The sequence below is a fragment of the Martes martes genome (assembly GCF_963455335.1).
Source record: "Martes martes genome assembly, chromosome: 11".
Taxonomy (NCBI): domain Eukaryota; kingdom Metazoa; phylum Chordata; class Mammalia; order Carnivora; family Mustelidae; genus Martes; species Martes martes.
The window spans coordinates 93,035,535-93,051,141 of record NC_137899.1 but is presented as its reverse complement, the minus strand read 5'-3'; the positions used below and the strand labels follow the sequence as shown (position 1 = coordinate 93,051,141).

General features: G+C 35.8%; 1 protein-coding gene across 2 annotated transcripts in view; it reads right to left on the bottom strand.

Moving 5' to 3' along the window:
* The window catches only part of TRIM24 (tripartite motif containing 24), a 94,083-nt gene that overhangs the window by 4,830 nt on the left and 73,646 nt on the right, over positions 1-15,607 (bottom strand). For both annotated transcript variants that reach the window (XM_080818771.1, XM_080818772.1), the window contains exons 10-15: positions 11,497-11,670; positions 7,942-8,115; positions 5,667-5,802; positions 4,198-4,270; positions 2,946-3,114; positions 756-1,084 (exon numbers count right to left, since the gene is read on the bottom strand). In XM_080818771.1, coding sequence (XP_080674897.1) covers positions 756-1,084; positions 2,946-3,114; positions 4,198-4,270; positions 5,667-5,802; positions 7,942-8,115; positions 11,497-11,670 — 1,055 coding nt within the window. The remainder of the gene's footprint in view (positions 1-755; positions 1,085-2,945; positions 3,115-4,197; positions 4,271-5,666; positions 5,803-7,941; positions 8,116-11,496; positions 11,671-15,607) is intronic.

The following is a 15,607-nucleotide window of genomic DNA, read 5'->3' as shown; positions in this document are numbered from 1 at the left end:
TGTTCTTGGTGCCATTCTTGCAACTTTAAGTGTAAAATTAAAATTTAAAAAGTATAGCTTTTGAAGAACTAAAGAGATCAACCCAGTGGCTGCTGTTCGTCGTCATCGTCATCGTCATCATCATCATCATCATCATCATCACCAGCAGCAGTAGCATCTCACAGGGCTGGTTTGAAAATGTACTTGATATATTTGTAAATGATACAGCTCAATGCTTGGCAAACACGATGGAGTATTTTGGCAATTATTATGCACAAGGATCACTGTTCTTTAGGGTAAGAATCTGTAATAATTTGAAGGACTGGCTATTTTTTTTTCTTTCTTAATAGTCTAGGTTTCTTTCTTTCTTTTCTTTCTTTTTAAGAATTTTTTAAAAGTTTTATTTATTCATTTAACAGAGAGGGAGAGTACAAGCAGGGAGAGCAGCAGGCAGAGTGGGAGGGAGAAGCAAGCTCTCTGCTGAGCCAGGAGCCCGATGTGGGACTCGATCCCAGGACCCTGGGATCACGACTTGAGGCGAAGGCAGCCGCTTAACGAACTGAGCCACTCAGGCGTTCCAACAGTCTAGGTTTTTGAGAGATGCACAGGGAATGGGAAGCAGAGTATTGAAAACCCTATGTTGAAGGTTTTGGAGTATGCATTTGTGTGACGTGGACTTTTATTTACATTTCTAAGGTTTTATGTTACATTACAATGATCAGTGATTGTTATTTATAGTGAAAGAATGTGGGAAAGGGAAGCAAATACCATCTTACCTTGGAAAATTTGCCAAAGTGGGCACATGACAAGAAAGATGAAATACTTTGGGACACTTCTCACAGCATAGGAGTTCCCCTCCATTCTGACAAACTGCACACCAGTCCTCATTGGGGTCATCCTCTTTCCTGGTCTCTCCAACATGAAGGGGTGACTTCTGGGAGGCATCTAGCCAGTCAGACTTTCCATTTGAGGAACCTTCCTGGTGAAGTCCAGGTTGATCTCCTGTGCTATCAGGGGCATCTGACCTTAGCACAGACTCCTCAGAGGTAGAGCTCTGACTGCTATTTAAAAGCAGGGAGGTGAGTATGCTTCTTGGATAGTTGGCCTGCAATGGAAAGAAGAATATGTCTTATTTCTCAAAACTGACATTCTTTATTTGTACTATTACAATTTTGGACTGTAGAATCCTCTCTCATAGGCACCCGGGTACTTCAAAAGAAGTAATGAAGAAGTGAAAATGTAAGAGACAGGTTTACTGCTCTTATAGGAGTCCCCAGGGATAAAGACATGAACCTCTACTAAAAACTATCATCAAAATACACAATCAGCAGAAAGGGAGTGTGGATAATGTAAGAAATCTCTTTTTATTTGCTGACAGCTAGAGAAATGGGAGAATAGGTGGGCAGTGGAGAGTCAACCATATGAATTGTAAATACACTGAGCTATTAGTTCAAATCATACTCAGACAGAAACTATGCCTACTGTTGAATTTTTATCATTCACAGAAAAGTACAGCGCTTTAAATCCTAGAATTTCACTTCTGCAGAAGCCATTAATAACTTTAAGATGAATCTAAATTTGGGACACCTGGGTGGCTCAGTCAGTTAGGCAACTGCCTTCAGCTCAGGTCATGCTCAGTTTTAAATATATGTATATATATCCCTTAGTATCGAAGATCAGATTTTTCTAATCTTTCCTGCCTCTCCATCCCCTCCCTACACACACACGCCATTCATGTCACCCTCTTAAGCTTTATTAAGGACCAATTTATTTATTTATTTATTGTTTTTAAGTTGTTAGGTACTGGTATAACTTTATGGCCAACATCTATTCCAAGTCAGTATCATTGTTGCACTGGTTAAGTATCCTGAAAAATTCAATTTTTGGTTAAATGTGTATTCAGGTTATATCCTCATTAGATCTAGTTTTTTGTCAAATTTGTGTAATACAGGTATTTGTTTATGTAATTAGGACTATAAATATTGTTCATTACATAACCACACAATGTACTATGACTACACTTCCTCTTTTGTCTTTTTGTTTTTACTATGGTTCAATTGTTCCTGCTTCCCTTGCTTCCTTTCATTTGCTTACTTTTCTAGTCCCTAACTCTAAGCCATTCTCACAAACTCTCGTAGGGCAATAAAATGCCTTTCAATACTGCCAAACATTTTTGCCTTTATATACACCCCTGTGAAGTCTTCTGTCCTCTGCTACATGGTGTACTAGAGAAGCTGTTGTACTGGGAGCTACTCTTCTCTGTGTTAGATCCCATTTCTGGGTTCTTATGCCTTCTTCTTTCTTGGTTCACTCCATGTTTGATGAAGCATATTCTCAAATATCTGAGAATGAATGCATGAAAATTAAAATTTCTGAGACCCTACATACATACATGTCTAAAAAATGCTTATTTAATTTTTATGCATGATTGATACAGAATTCTGGCTATGAAATATTTTTCCCCTCACAATTTGGGTATTTCCTTACTATCTTTCAGATTCAAGTGTCCATTTTGAGGACTTGGTGCCATTATGATGTCTGATCCTTTGTATAAGGTGTTTTTTTCGATGTGGAGCCTTTTAGAAATCCCAGTATTCTGAAACTTATGGTAGTAACTTGTGTCCTTTTTTCATTTAATATTCTGGTACTTGATGGGCCCTTTCAACTCAGATGATCATGCTTTTCAGTTACAGTAAGCTTCCTTGTATTATTTTTTGGGCAGTTATCTTCTTTGTGTTTTACTCAAATGCCCAACCTCCTTGTTTGAGCCTCTGATTTTTCAAACTCTTCTCCCTGTTTTCTATCCATCTTTTTCTTTTAATTTACTGAGAGATTTCCTTAAATTTTTCAACCCTGATTTCCTGGTTTTCAAATATAACAAATTATAATCTCCTATCTGCTATTTAAAAGTTTCTTTCATTCTATCCCCCAAATAGGCATAGTATTCCCCAGATTAATATAATTACATTTTGAGGCCTAGATTCTTCATCTGATTCTTGTTTCACTATAACAACAGGAAAATCGTAATTTTCAGGAGGTCCACTATTTTCCTGTTTTATTCGGATTGGCTCCAACATGACCACTGGGACTCTGTGTGTAGAATCTGCTCCTGCTGGCTTGCTGGAAGAGCCAGAACTATAAGAAAGAAAGGGGAAAAAAAAAAAAATCAAAGAATGCCACCTTGAACATTTCAAGACAAAGCATAACAACAGCTTTCAGAAATAATGCTATATCTTCACAGCAATGGTTACTATGTTCCATTATCAATAAATGATACATAACTGAAATGCAACTGCTTCATGTATTAAAAGTTTTACATATTAGCCTATTTAGCCTATTTAGCCTATCTAAATAGTTACATTATACTTCTGGAAAGACATTTAAATACATTTAAATAAAATCTGAATTAAAAGAAAATTGGCTTCAATATTTTGAAGCTCTACAACTGAAGCTCAGTATCTTAGAGCTAGAATCTTCTTTTTAGGCTTTCCCATGTCCCATTTCCTTCTCTATTCAGTGACAAAGAGACCCTGGGCTCCCATTAACGATTTACTGTCATGAAGTATGAAGACAATTAACTAGAGACATTAGTTACTGGTGTTCTGCTATTTAAAAAAAACCTTTTACAGATAGCCACACTGTGTTCTAGGGGATTAAAAGCAACCTTTTTCTCTTCAGAGAATGCTTCTTCCATATGATTAGGCAAGTTAAGAACTGGGTTTATTATCTAGGAGAAATTTGCCAAGTATAAGAAGTAGAGAAGCAAAGCAGTAAGCTGAGACAGAATTTCAACTATTATGAGTTTATTTATTTTAAGGCAGAATTAATGTTTGGCCTTAAAAAAAGTCAGAACACCAAAGTTAGTATAAAGTTATTGTTTCTTTTCCCCCTAAGCTTGTATTTGTATACATTCCTATATAGTACAGCATGTGATACCTACTTCATTTAAATTTTCCTTGCTATTATTAGGCTAAAGTCAAATGTATTTTCTTATTTTCAACATATTAACCCCATCTCAATTTCTGTACCTTTAAAGACAAAACTGCACTTTATTTACTTGATCCACTAGTTTATCAAGTTAATATATAATAATTATTAACATTTTAATTTAAAAGTTAAAAATAAAGGAAGCTGTTCAAAAAGAGCATGTTGGAGCAACTGTCAAGAGAAATCTAACTGGAGATTTATATATGAGAGAATAAGGTTGAGTCAGTTTACCTTCCTCGGCTCCCAACACTGGAGGCACTAGGTGAACGTATTGGTGGGTGTACACTAGTCATGGTAACAGGTCCTGAAGAAGAGGAAATCATTCACATTCATAAAATGAGTTAATAATTATGTATTAAATTCCTATTGAATGTGTTCACTTAATACTACATTGAAACCGAACACAATGAAATAATAAAAAATAGTAAGCAGTTGCTGGACTCCCAGCAAAGTCTAACTCCCTTAGACTAGCAGGGGTCTCAACCTATTGTTGGCATTTAAGGACAGATAATTCTTTGTTTGGCGGGGGGTTCTGTGCACTGTAGGATGTTTAGCAGTATCCCTCCATATTTCCCACCCAGGATTTGACAACCAAAAATGTTTCCAAACACTGTCAAATGTCCCAAGTTAGAATAACCATGGTAAAATGTCAGTGAGGACACCAGCATCAGTGAAAGCTACAGAAGACAATAAAAAGTGGTAGGCGCTGATATAAAAGCAATCCAAGTAAGAAAGCCACACAGAGACTGGAGATACTGAAACAAATATTCTACCAGGCAATGCACTTAAGATACTTTGTCCAATGCCTAGCACAGAGTCAGCAATGGATAAATGTCAGCTTTAGTAATATTGTAAACATGGCTTACAGAAATGTTTTGTCAACTTACACTCCTGCCAGCTATGTATCGGAGTATTCTCTTCTCACGTTCTTATCAATGAGTATTTTCACTATTTTAAGTCTTTACTACTTCAACAGTTAGAAATTATGTCTTGTTTTGATATTTTTAATGACCACTAGTAAGACTTAATCCCCCAAGTTACTGGCTATTTGTATTTCCTCTTCACGGAATTATCTACTCATGTCCTTTGGCAATTCTGAGTACTTGCCTTATTTATTTGTACAAACTTGTTTTATAATTAAACATTTTCTCTGCCATATTTTGTCAACAGTGTTCTTCCAGTTTATGTTTTAAATAAGCATCTCCTTTTAAATTGTGTAACTGCCTTATTACAGTTGCGTGACTGGTGAATGACTTGAGAAATTCTCCTCCTTCCTTATTTTGTTCTAGGGTACCTATTTTGCCAAGGTCTCTGGGAGTAGGTATAGAGTGCTCTAAAGGAAATGAGTAGGTATGTTAAAATTTTTTAAACATTAATTAAATCCAAACAAAACCACCAAGAAGTGACTGACACTGCTAAATTTTGACCCTAGGCAACTTACACCCCAAAAGAGACCACAACACAGGCAAACTTATCAAAAAGAGAATGTATAATACTAATTTCCTCTTGGGAATGCTCTAATGCCTGTAAGTTTTACTGAAAGGTTTAACCTTCGCTTCCCACTTTGAAAGTCTACTAATTTTAAATAGTGCCAAAAACTCAGACTCATTTTAATCATCCAACAAAAAGGGATGTAGGGGTCATTATAAATAGAGTAAAAAATGGGACACACTCACAAAATCAAAAGAAGCCCACTTTACCTGCAAGGCCTGGAGATGGCACTGATGAATTTGGTGACTGGACGGTTCTGTTTGAGGGTGGTCTTGGCTGGCCATGATCTATACTAGTATCTTTCCTCACAATATTGTCCAGCATAATAGTACTTGAACAGTCAATCTTATAAGAAAAGAAATTTATTTCACGGCATCCTGACTTTGCAAGTTAAAAGCTACTTTAAATTTAATAGAAAACTTTAATAGTTTAATTACTATCAAATAATAAAATATGTAAATATCCTATTTGAGAAGTTCTGATGCATATTTTCCCCATAAACAATCTTGAAAAAGCTTTCATTCTTCTTAACGTTCCATCTTAGTAAATATGCTGAGGACATACTAGTTCAGAAGTTATCAGCAAAGAGAAGAGTATCATGTGTCATTCAAACCCATCAAAATTGAAACAAAAAATACTTAACTTATTTTAAAATAACAAATGGTAGTCAATTAAAAAAAAGATGATGAGAAAAATAGCACAGTTTTACATGTTAGCAAACCTCTTTAGTTTGGTTTACTAACAGCCAACTAGATTCTTATATCTGCTTCCACACACAATCTGTTGTGCTGTGCGGTTTTGGTTGAAGAATATGAAGAAAATATGGCCTTACAAAGGAAGGATCTTGTGGAGCCCCTGACCCCCATTGTCTTTGGCTCACATTGAGAACTGGTGCTCTGGTATGACTACATAGATAAGTAGGCCCACACATAACACATTTCTAGAACACTAACTCATTTAAGTACGTTACTACTATTTGGTAGGAAGAATGGATCCTCTCTAGATTCTTGTTTTAATATAACAGGTATAAAGGAAACACTTTTTTCTTAATTGACTTCTTGGTTAAAATACTGATAAATTTATACTGAATAAGACTTTAATTCTCTAGATGCAAATACTTATCATACTTAAATAGACCATTTATTTCCCCAAAATGTCTTTGTGATTAAAGTTCAAGTTCAGTTCTCTAACATAGTTCCAGCCCTTCTCAATCAGGATTCTACAAGGGGCTTAAGTCTTACGGTCCTAGTGCACAGATCATGTGTGATGAATTTACTTTTCAACTTTCCATCTAGAATGGTGCTAGTTATGAACCATCTTTGAGAGGACTGAGAAGATGGTCACTCAAATCAGCTTCTTTATTCTATGGTTCAGATAAAGAATTTCAGTCAAGCAAGCCTGGGAGACAAAGTGTCACCCGTACCTGAGGACTGCAAAGAAAAGAGCAAAAGGACAATTCTACTTTCTGTGGGTCCTCTTTAGGGTAGGTGGTAAGCACACAGGATCACTTATGTTTAATATTTCTTGGGCAATACCTTGGCCAATACTTTTCAGAGTGTAAAATATACTGGAATGTGACTCGATCTATTGGATCTTAATGTAAGAAAAGTTATTTACATTGCAAGGTAATCCTAAAAGCTAAAATAAAATTATAGGAATGAGACAAAAGCAGCTTTCCTATGTACCACATAGGAAGTATGAAAGTATGAAAAATACATGTACTTCACCCATTCAAAGTATACACCATTATTTTACAAATTAAGAAACTCTGGTAAGATTAACATTGAAATATTACTTGATCTCAATAACTTAAAAACAACTAAATGAAAATTAAAAAATTATTTTACAATCTGACAAGATATTTCTTAGAAGTTTTTAATGTTTCTGTCACAATTTTCTAACCTTTCAGGGTTAAGATAAGGTAAAATAAGTATCAGCTTATACTTGGAGATCTGTCTATAGAATGCTGCATTTTATGCATTTGGAGATTTTTTAAAAAGTCATATTGACAAAAATAGCAAGTACATGTATTTAATTTAAATATAAAATAAATCAGAGGTAATTCTGCACTAGCCAGTATGATCTGGGAGGAAATGTTTTCATTTCCATTGTTAAACTTGTCTCCTCTTCTGATGTCTTCAATTCTAGTCGCCCCTGCCAATCTTACTCTAAAAGAGCACATTCCAGCAATTCAACTTGCCAGTACCTCTTCCCAGATCCTTACTTCCCTGCTTTCCCTAGTCCATCACTGTAATCATTCATTCACAGACACCTGTAACTGCAGTGCCATGAAATATATTCCACAGTATGTTTAAATGCTTAGCATCTTTTTATTTTTCCTGCTGTTATATTTCTAAAGAATAAAAATGACTTCGAAAACCAAACACACAACCTATAACCTGACTAACTCAAGGCCTTTTACCAGATCTAAGTTCACTTAAAAATTCTCAAAAGATTCTTAGTATAAATTTTGTGTATACTTACATCTGGAAGAGAAGGAAGATTATAAGAACCTCCCACTGGTGAGCTCAAATCAATCATAGGTGAACCGAAAGCCTTTGCATCATATCCTGCTGCACTAGTAATGGTAGGACTAGAAGGAGTAGAGGATGTGCTGTTGGCAGTTGATGCGGCAGCCTGCCCACTGCTGATCTGCCACTACAGTAGCAAGAGAGGAGAAAGGTTGTCTATCAGCAGGCCAAAACATAAAATGTCCAACTAATCCCTGTTCCTCTGTTACAAAACAAAGTAGAAGATACATTCTGCTATTTGAATTCAACTATAATTTGAACTGAAAGGCGGGGGAGGGGGAGGAGATGGACAGATATATAATTTTCATTAATCCTGTCCAAAAATAAAATAAAAAGCAGTGCTTTTTTAAAACCAGAAAACCATAATACCCCATCTCAGAAAGCTTACATATTTTGGAAAAGAAATACATACATAGACAGGAACTTTGAGGTAAAGATGGAGGGCTAAACACATACATTTTCTTCTGTCCCTACCTGAGACATCTGAAACTAAAGTAAAGACATCTGAAACTAAAGTAACAGTTATGAGGAATTTTTTAAAAAGGATTTTGACTCAAAGAACATAGGAAAGAAGACAGAAATCCCATTTTGGAAGCTGTAAAGAAGACGGACAAACAGCAAATCACTTAGTCAATTTGCGAAAGCTGAAACCTAAGCTGGCAGTGGGGAAAACAGAGAAGCAAGTCAATATATACTGCAGAACCCTTACGGGCTTGGAAATTAGAAGCATGAAAGGTGAATCTGGGGCTGAAAACAGGACAATCTGCTGAGAGTCTGTTTAGGAAGCACTAAAGCCCATGTTCCTTTCCTTCTTTACCTGTAGTTACCCCAAGACAATGTGGACTTCCTCCATCTCCACAGATGAAGGCTGGAAATTTATTGTCTAAAACAGGTAAAACAGTGTCATTTGGCTGAAAGGCACCAGGTTCAGCAGAAGGCAGAAAACTACTGCACTGAAAACGAAGATTAAGAAACCATATTCACACTGAATGCTGAGCTTCCCTCACACTCTGCCACTGGCCCCCTACCATTCTTCTTACCCATGTGGCTTCAAGGAGCAGCCAGGCCCTGCATTTTAGGTGGAGGACAGGAAGATCCTCTGGGAACTGGGCCAAACTAAGACTTAAAGATGGCAACACTCAGAATTCTCCCAATAAATCTGCCTCATAGCCTTAAATCTAGCATGAAATCTCAATCATCAAACGTTAGCTCTAGACCAAGGCTTTTAGGATTTTTTTTTTAACCCACTTCTTACATATGAACAGATAACCAAACCTCAACAAACACTGGAGGAAACTCTTTGTTATTTATGTTAAATCTCAGTTAAAGCTGAGACAAATACATTAATTCAGAGAATACTAGGAATGAGAAGTACAGAGATGAACCATGATGCTCTCTACAAATGACTTCAAAACCTGTCAAAAAATAAAAACACCTGATTGGTAGATGGACGAATATACAGGTATATGGAATAATAAATGAGAAGGCAAATAGAACAATATGTCTCCTATACAACTCTTTGAACTTGCTGTGTTTGAAAATTTTCATAATAAAACATAATGAAACATAAAATAAAAGGAAATCAACTGAAAGGCATCTCAAGACTATGCAAGGGAAAAAAAAATCTTCAAACACAAGGTTTATACATAGACTACACTATAAAGACTGATAGTGTCAGAAGCATTCCAATTTTGGAAAATCTAATTTATATTCTTTACTGAAAATATTGTGTAAAGAAACCTGTGAATGTCCTCTCTTCACCACCTACCCATCATATATATCCATCCATCATTCATCTTTTTCTTTTTCTCTGGACCCTAATCCTCCTTCCCTCCCACAGAATAATCACAGTTATAGATGATGTTTATTTTTCCAGGTTTTTATATATCATGTATATATGTATATCATACATATATGTCATATACATATGATGTAAATATAAATCATATATGTCATACATACAATAAAACAGATATACAACCAGGAAAATGAGGTAATGCCCCACAAAAATTCTAGAACATGGTTTTTCCCATATAACATAATCACATATAGATTACCGCATTTTCTCAGTAGGTTAAAGTATTCTCACTGTGCAAGTATGCTACAGTTTATTAAATTAACCAACTGAAAACCAATTCCCCACTATATTTTCTTAATTTGTTCATTTATTTGTTCATGTTTACATTTTGACCAGGAAACATTTTAAAAAACATTCTTAGAGTGTGTATCTACCCATTAAAAATAATAAATGGGGAAGAGGGAAAGTAAACACTTGTGTACACAGAATGTGCTAGATGTTTCTGTATATGTTAGCACTCACTTTCAGCACAACTCTGCAAGGTACAAAATGCATAGTTGGGGCAAATGACATTTAAAAGATTAAACTTGCACAAGATCAAAAATTATTAGCAAAGTTTAAGGCTAAACTGTAGTTTGGGCCCTTTGCACCTCTCCTTACTGATGAAATAGAGGTATGACTTTTAAATAAAAGTACTTTTGTTAAATATTATTTAAGAAAATTTGGTGATATTACAACAAAGCCTAATTAATTATAAACGCACACACACACACTGTGTGTACTTTTTACAACAGAATTTTCAGATCATTTGATTAAACGAGTATCACAGAATTATGAAACTAGCATATTCCTTAATTTGGTCTTGGCAAAAAAACCCGAAAACTGAAATCAATCTATAAATGTTAAGCTGGAAAGACTGCTGACACAAGTTCTTGGAGAAGACAAAGAGAACTTTTACTTGTTAAAAAGTAATGTCTTATCTAAAAAATAATTTTACCCAAAGACATTTAAGAATATAAATATTAAACTTCATTGGACTTAATATATAACTGTAAATATTAAGCGTAATCAGATATTTATGTACCTCATATTAAAACTTTCAGTTTGTTTTTAAAAAGTCTCCTTGTAACAATTTAAAGGTTCATTTATATTCTCTTTTGCAGAAATATAACCTGTATTTGTTAGAATACTTCTGTCTTAATGAACTCAGCTAAAAGCTACACCTATCAGTATTGCCAAAATTCATACTATGACTCATTGATTATTCTGGGACTTCACTCCAATATCAATATAAGTGGCTTGATTTTTTTCTTGTTAATTACAAATCAAGACCTTTCCTCTTAGCTTTGTCTCTATTAGTCTGTGTATAATAAACTTGGCAACTCACATATATTAAAAAAAAAGGGGGGGGTGCCTGGGTGGCTCAGTCAGTTAAGTATCCAACCCCTTGGTTTCAGCTCAGGTCATGATCTCAGGGTCCTGGGACTGAGCCCCACATCAGGCTCCACACTCATCAGGGAGTCTGCCTGAGGATTCTCTCTCCTACCTCTGCTCCTCCCCACCACTCATGCACTTTCTCTCTCTCAAATCAATCAATCCTGGGCGGGGGGGGAAAGCTTGCTCTTGCTCTTCATTGCTTTATCTGTAAATTTAATGTGATCTGAAAATAGAGAAGCAGAACAAGAAGCTGAAGAAAGCAAATATGGATACCTGTTTTATAGCTTGTTGAGCCAAAAAAGCCATCTGTAGTGGGTTGGGCTTTATTGCTTGTCGTGGTATGTTCTGGTTTGGTGGATATCTCAGCTGTTGAGGATGTGGAGGAAGAACTGGTCCATTGGGTTTGGGGCTGTGATTTTGAAAATTTATCAAACGTGGAGGGGGTTGCTGGAAAAAAGAAATTAAACCAATTTAGTGACAATCATCCCTTGAAAAACAAATCTTTCACAGAAAGACAGCACCTCTGTCACAGATGAATAACTTATTAACACTATAACATGGGTATGGGGGAAGGAGGCAGCCTTCTAGAATGTGTATAACTATGTGAAAAGTTTTATTAGGAAAGAGCCTTGGGGGAAGGTTTCCAACTTTAAGCAGGTTACAAAAGGACTGGACATAGGCTATGTTAGGAAGTAGGGAAAATTTGTGTTTGGTATCCTTCGAAGTCTCTGATGATCACATTTTGCAAAGAACTGCCCTCTTCAGATCTCCTGAAGTAATGTGACGGTAGAATAGTAATTGCTAGCATTTACTGAGCAGCTGTTACATGCCAGGTACTGCTTTAAGGGCTTTACGTGAGTTAACTCATTTAATCTTCCCAACAATACTATGAGGTAGGAATTCTCTTCATTTTTGAGAAAAGGAAACCGAGGTATAGAGAAGTTAAATAACCTGCCCCAGATTAATGAAGATAATTAAAGATGAAGCTGGAACTTGAACTCAGGCACTCTGGCTCCAAGGTCTGCACTCCTAACCAATAAATCATGAATTATGAAAACAGTTGTTATTAATAACATTTAAAAATTAATGAGTTTTAGATCTCACTGAGGTCAAACCATATGTCAGACATTATGATTAGCATTTTACATGTGTTACCCTCATTATTACTTTCCCCTCATTTTACAAATGAGGACACTAAACATTAGAAAGCTTAGAGAACTTGAAAAAGGTCACACGGCTAGTGAGAGGCAGCACTACAGCTTTCATCCAAATCTACTCCGCTATGTCATTACCAAAACACCTGCTGGTGTGTAGCTGGGGGTGGATTAAGGTACTAATTAGAGCTGAGAGGATGAATTTCCCTAAAGGAAAATAGACTTCAAATGGAAACCCTTCAAGGACAACAATGGTGGGTTATACGATAGGGCAAGGGCTGGGAAGGCAAGCCTACTTTGTGCATAAATGCTAGCCCTGGAAATTGAGACCAGTGTTCTAGAAAAAGGTAACCTTATATGCCAGTCACAGTCTCACGGTGAACCAATTCTATGGTTGGCAATTTGTTGTAAAGCAAGTACTTATTTTTAGCTCTCTCAACTGTATGTGATTAGAACTTCTCAGAAGGGGAAGTATTAACCTCCATATTCACAAGGGGACAAACATGAAATGTGCAGGGCTGAAGTAACAGCACCTTAACTTTCAGTCCTCCGAAGGAAGACAGCTATAAAAGGTAGCTCTATTTTGCCCCCTATTTTTACTTTTCCTTTCTCATTTGTGTAATTTACTCTCTTTTTCCTGGGTAAATACTTCTTTCCCCCCACTCTTACAAATCAGTTGGCACTGGGTAACAACTCTCAAGAGTGGCCAGCAATTACGGACTCAAAAATAGATTTAGATACTGTTTCAATATAAGGGAAATTCTGTGGGTGAAGAAGAGAAAAGTATTAGAGAAAATGTCATAACTGTACAGATGCATAAGCCTGAAGCCATAGCCATTCTCTTTGATTTTCAAAGTTTTGTGGCTTGAAGGGTTTTGTAGAAGAGAAACGTAACAGAAAACAACTGGGAAATTACAGTGGAAATAGTGAAAAAGTTCTGAATTTATCTAAGAGATAACTTTTTAAAAAGTGGGAAATCATCCGAAATGGTCCTTAAGAGGCAATGAAGGAACTTCCATTAGTCCTTTACTACCTCACTCTCACAGCCCCACTCAGATTTACACATTGATACAGTCAAGGAATGACACTTGACGCTAGAGTAATGTAGTCTGAGCGATCGGTATCAGAATGGATGTCAACCCTGCTATCAAGGAGCTCACAGTTTGGTAAGACGTCAGGTATTCTTCCCTCTTCTAAACTGTTAGAGTTGATTGTGTTAGAGAGGGGAGGCAACTTTGAAGAGTAACACTAGGAACTAGTTAAAGCACATAAGAGAAAAACCAAAACCAGTGCTACTTTAATTAAATGGAATCAACTAATTTGCAAGGAAGAAACAGAAAGAAAAAAGAGAAATAATTGAGCACTTAAGCAAACTGACATATAAACACCATTATCCTCACCCTCACGCTAAGTACCTTTATGATTATAGGTTTTGACTGTATTCTAGGTCAGTAGCTCCCAAATGTGCATAATAACCATGAAGGATAGCAGATATCCTTCTAACATCTATTCACTGTTCAGGAAAATTAATGTATACACATGAGCAAGAGTATCTCCACAGCAGTAAATGTGACTCAGGAGTGAGAAGCATTGCTGTGAAGTGTGTATAAAATAACAGGTGACAGTGCTCTCTAACAAGGTGTGATCTGTCCACTGAAATAGACTGCATATTGCTGAATAAACAGATGCACTGTCTACCAGGTTTGTAACACTTAGTTCTGTTCTACCTCTGCACCATACAACTCTTTAACCATGCAGATTACCTGGTTAATATTCAAAGGAATAAGAAATAAGGAACTCTCATGCAAGCAATTTTTATAAGTAGTCCTTGAAACTTAACTGTGTCCTATGGACAGATGTAGAGTGAGATTTGAACATACCCACAAAGCCAGAGGCACACACAACCTCCTTACAGAGAGACACCTTCCCACACTTATATGTAAATAAATTGGTAGAAAACAAAGTATATAGCTGGGCAGAGCACTGTAAAAGCTTATGGAGGACAGACTGATGAGTGAAAAATGTATGAGTATTTGGCAGAGAACACATAAAAATGAGAGATGAGTGTGAAAGAAGATTCAGGAGTCACTGAGAGTAGTAGAAAAACAATACTGTGTTAGGGAACAACCAAAAGATGCGAAAATTACTTTATTTCTAAGAGGAAAAACTAGGTTTCAGAATAGAGATCGTGTATTATATAGATTATACAGCAGTAAATCCTAGAGAGGAAAAAAATAAGATCAAAAGCAAATTTCTGAGATAAGTAGGCGGAAGGCTCAGACATCATTTCCTTTGTGATTCCTTGTAAATAACAATGATAGAGGGACCAAGTCACATAGTATCTACTAAATGCCTCAGTTCCCTACTTCTTATTGAAAAGGCAATTAACAAAAATAATGAATTTATCTTTTTTCATGTTAATAAACTTAAATAAAAATCACTTTTCAATCTCCCAGACACTTAACATAAATAGTAATCAAGAAAATGCTTAGCACTAGGCACTGAACTCTCTCTTCTCTTCAGATTTATCTTTACAAATATTTTGGTACTTTTTAAGGTCTACCTGCACTGTATCAGTCTGCAGAGGTAATGACAAAATTATTCCTCAATTTTCTTAAAATTTCAACTCTGTCAGTTGTGCTCCTGGTATCTAAAGTGTACAAAGTCTTTTCCCATGGAACACCCACCAAAGATGTCTAATCTACTGGGTATATTAATATTCCCCTGGATCTGACATGTCTTCTTAATCAAATTACTAGAAAGCCATAAGCCTGAAATAAATTGCTTTAGGTCTTCACAGAAGCAACTTAACAAAATCAGAATCTATACATGTCCATAACTTTATTCAGGGTAAGTAAGAACCCTACGAAGACAAATTCCCTATTTTGTAAAATTGCTACAAAAAATATTATTATGCCATTCTTAATTACTTTTTCATAAAGAACCACTTTATACATTCCTCTCAGCACTAGAAAAATACTAGTTAAAAGGTTCTTTCCTAGTTAACTGGCATGTTTCCTTTTTACCAAATAATAGATATTATATCTGTTTCTTGTTTTCTTTGGTTGTGAAAAAATTCTCATCTAAGCCTTGTTCTCAAGTAAAAGAATTCTTAACCTAGTTCCGCACACTTTTGATTCTTATTAAGCCTTGTTCCATTTCATTCATTTGTGCCAATCCATTTAAAGTATACTACTTCAAATCCTTCTTATAAATAGAAGAGTACAAAT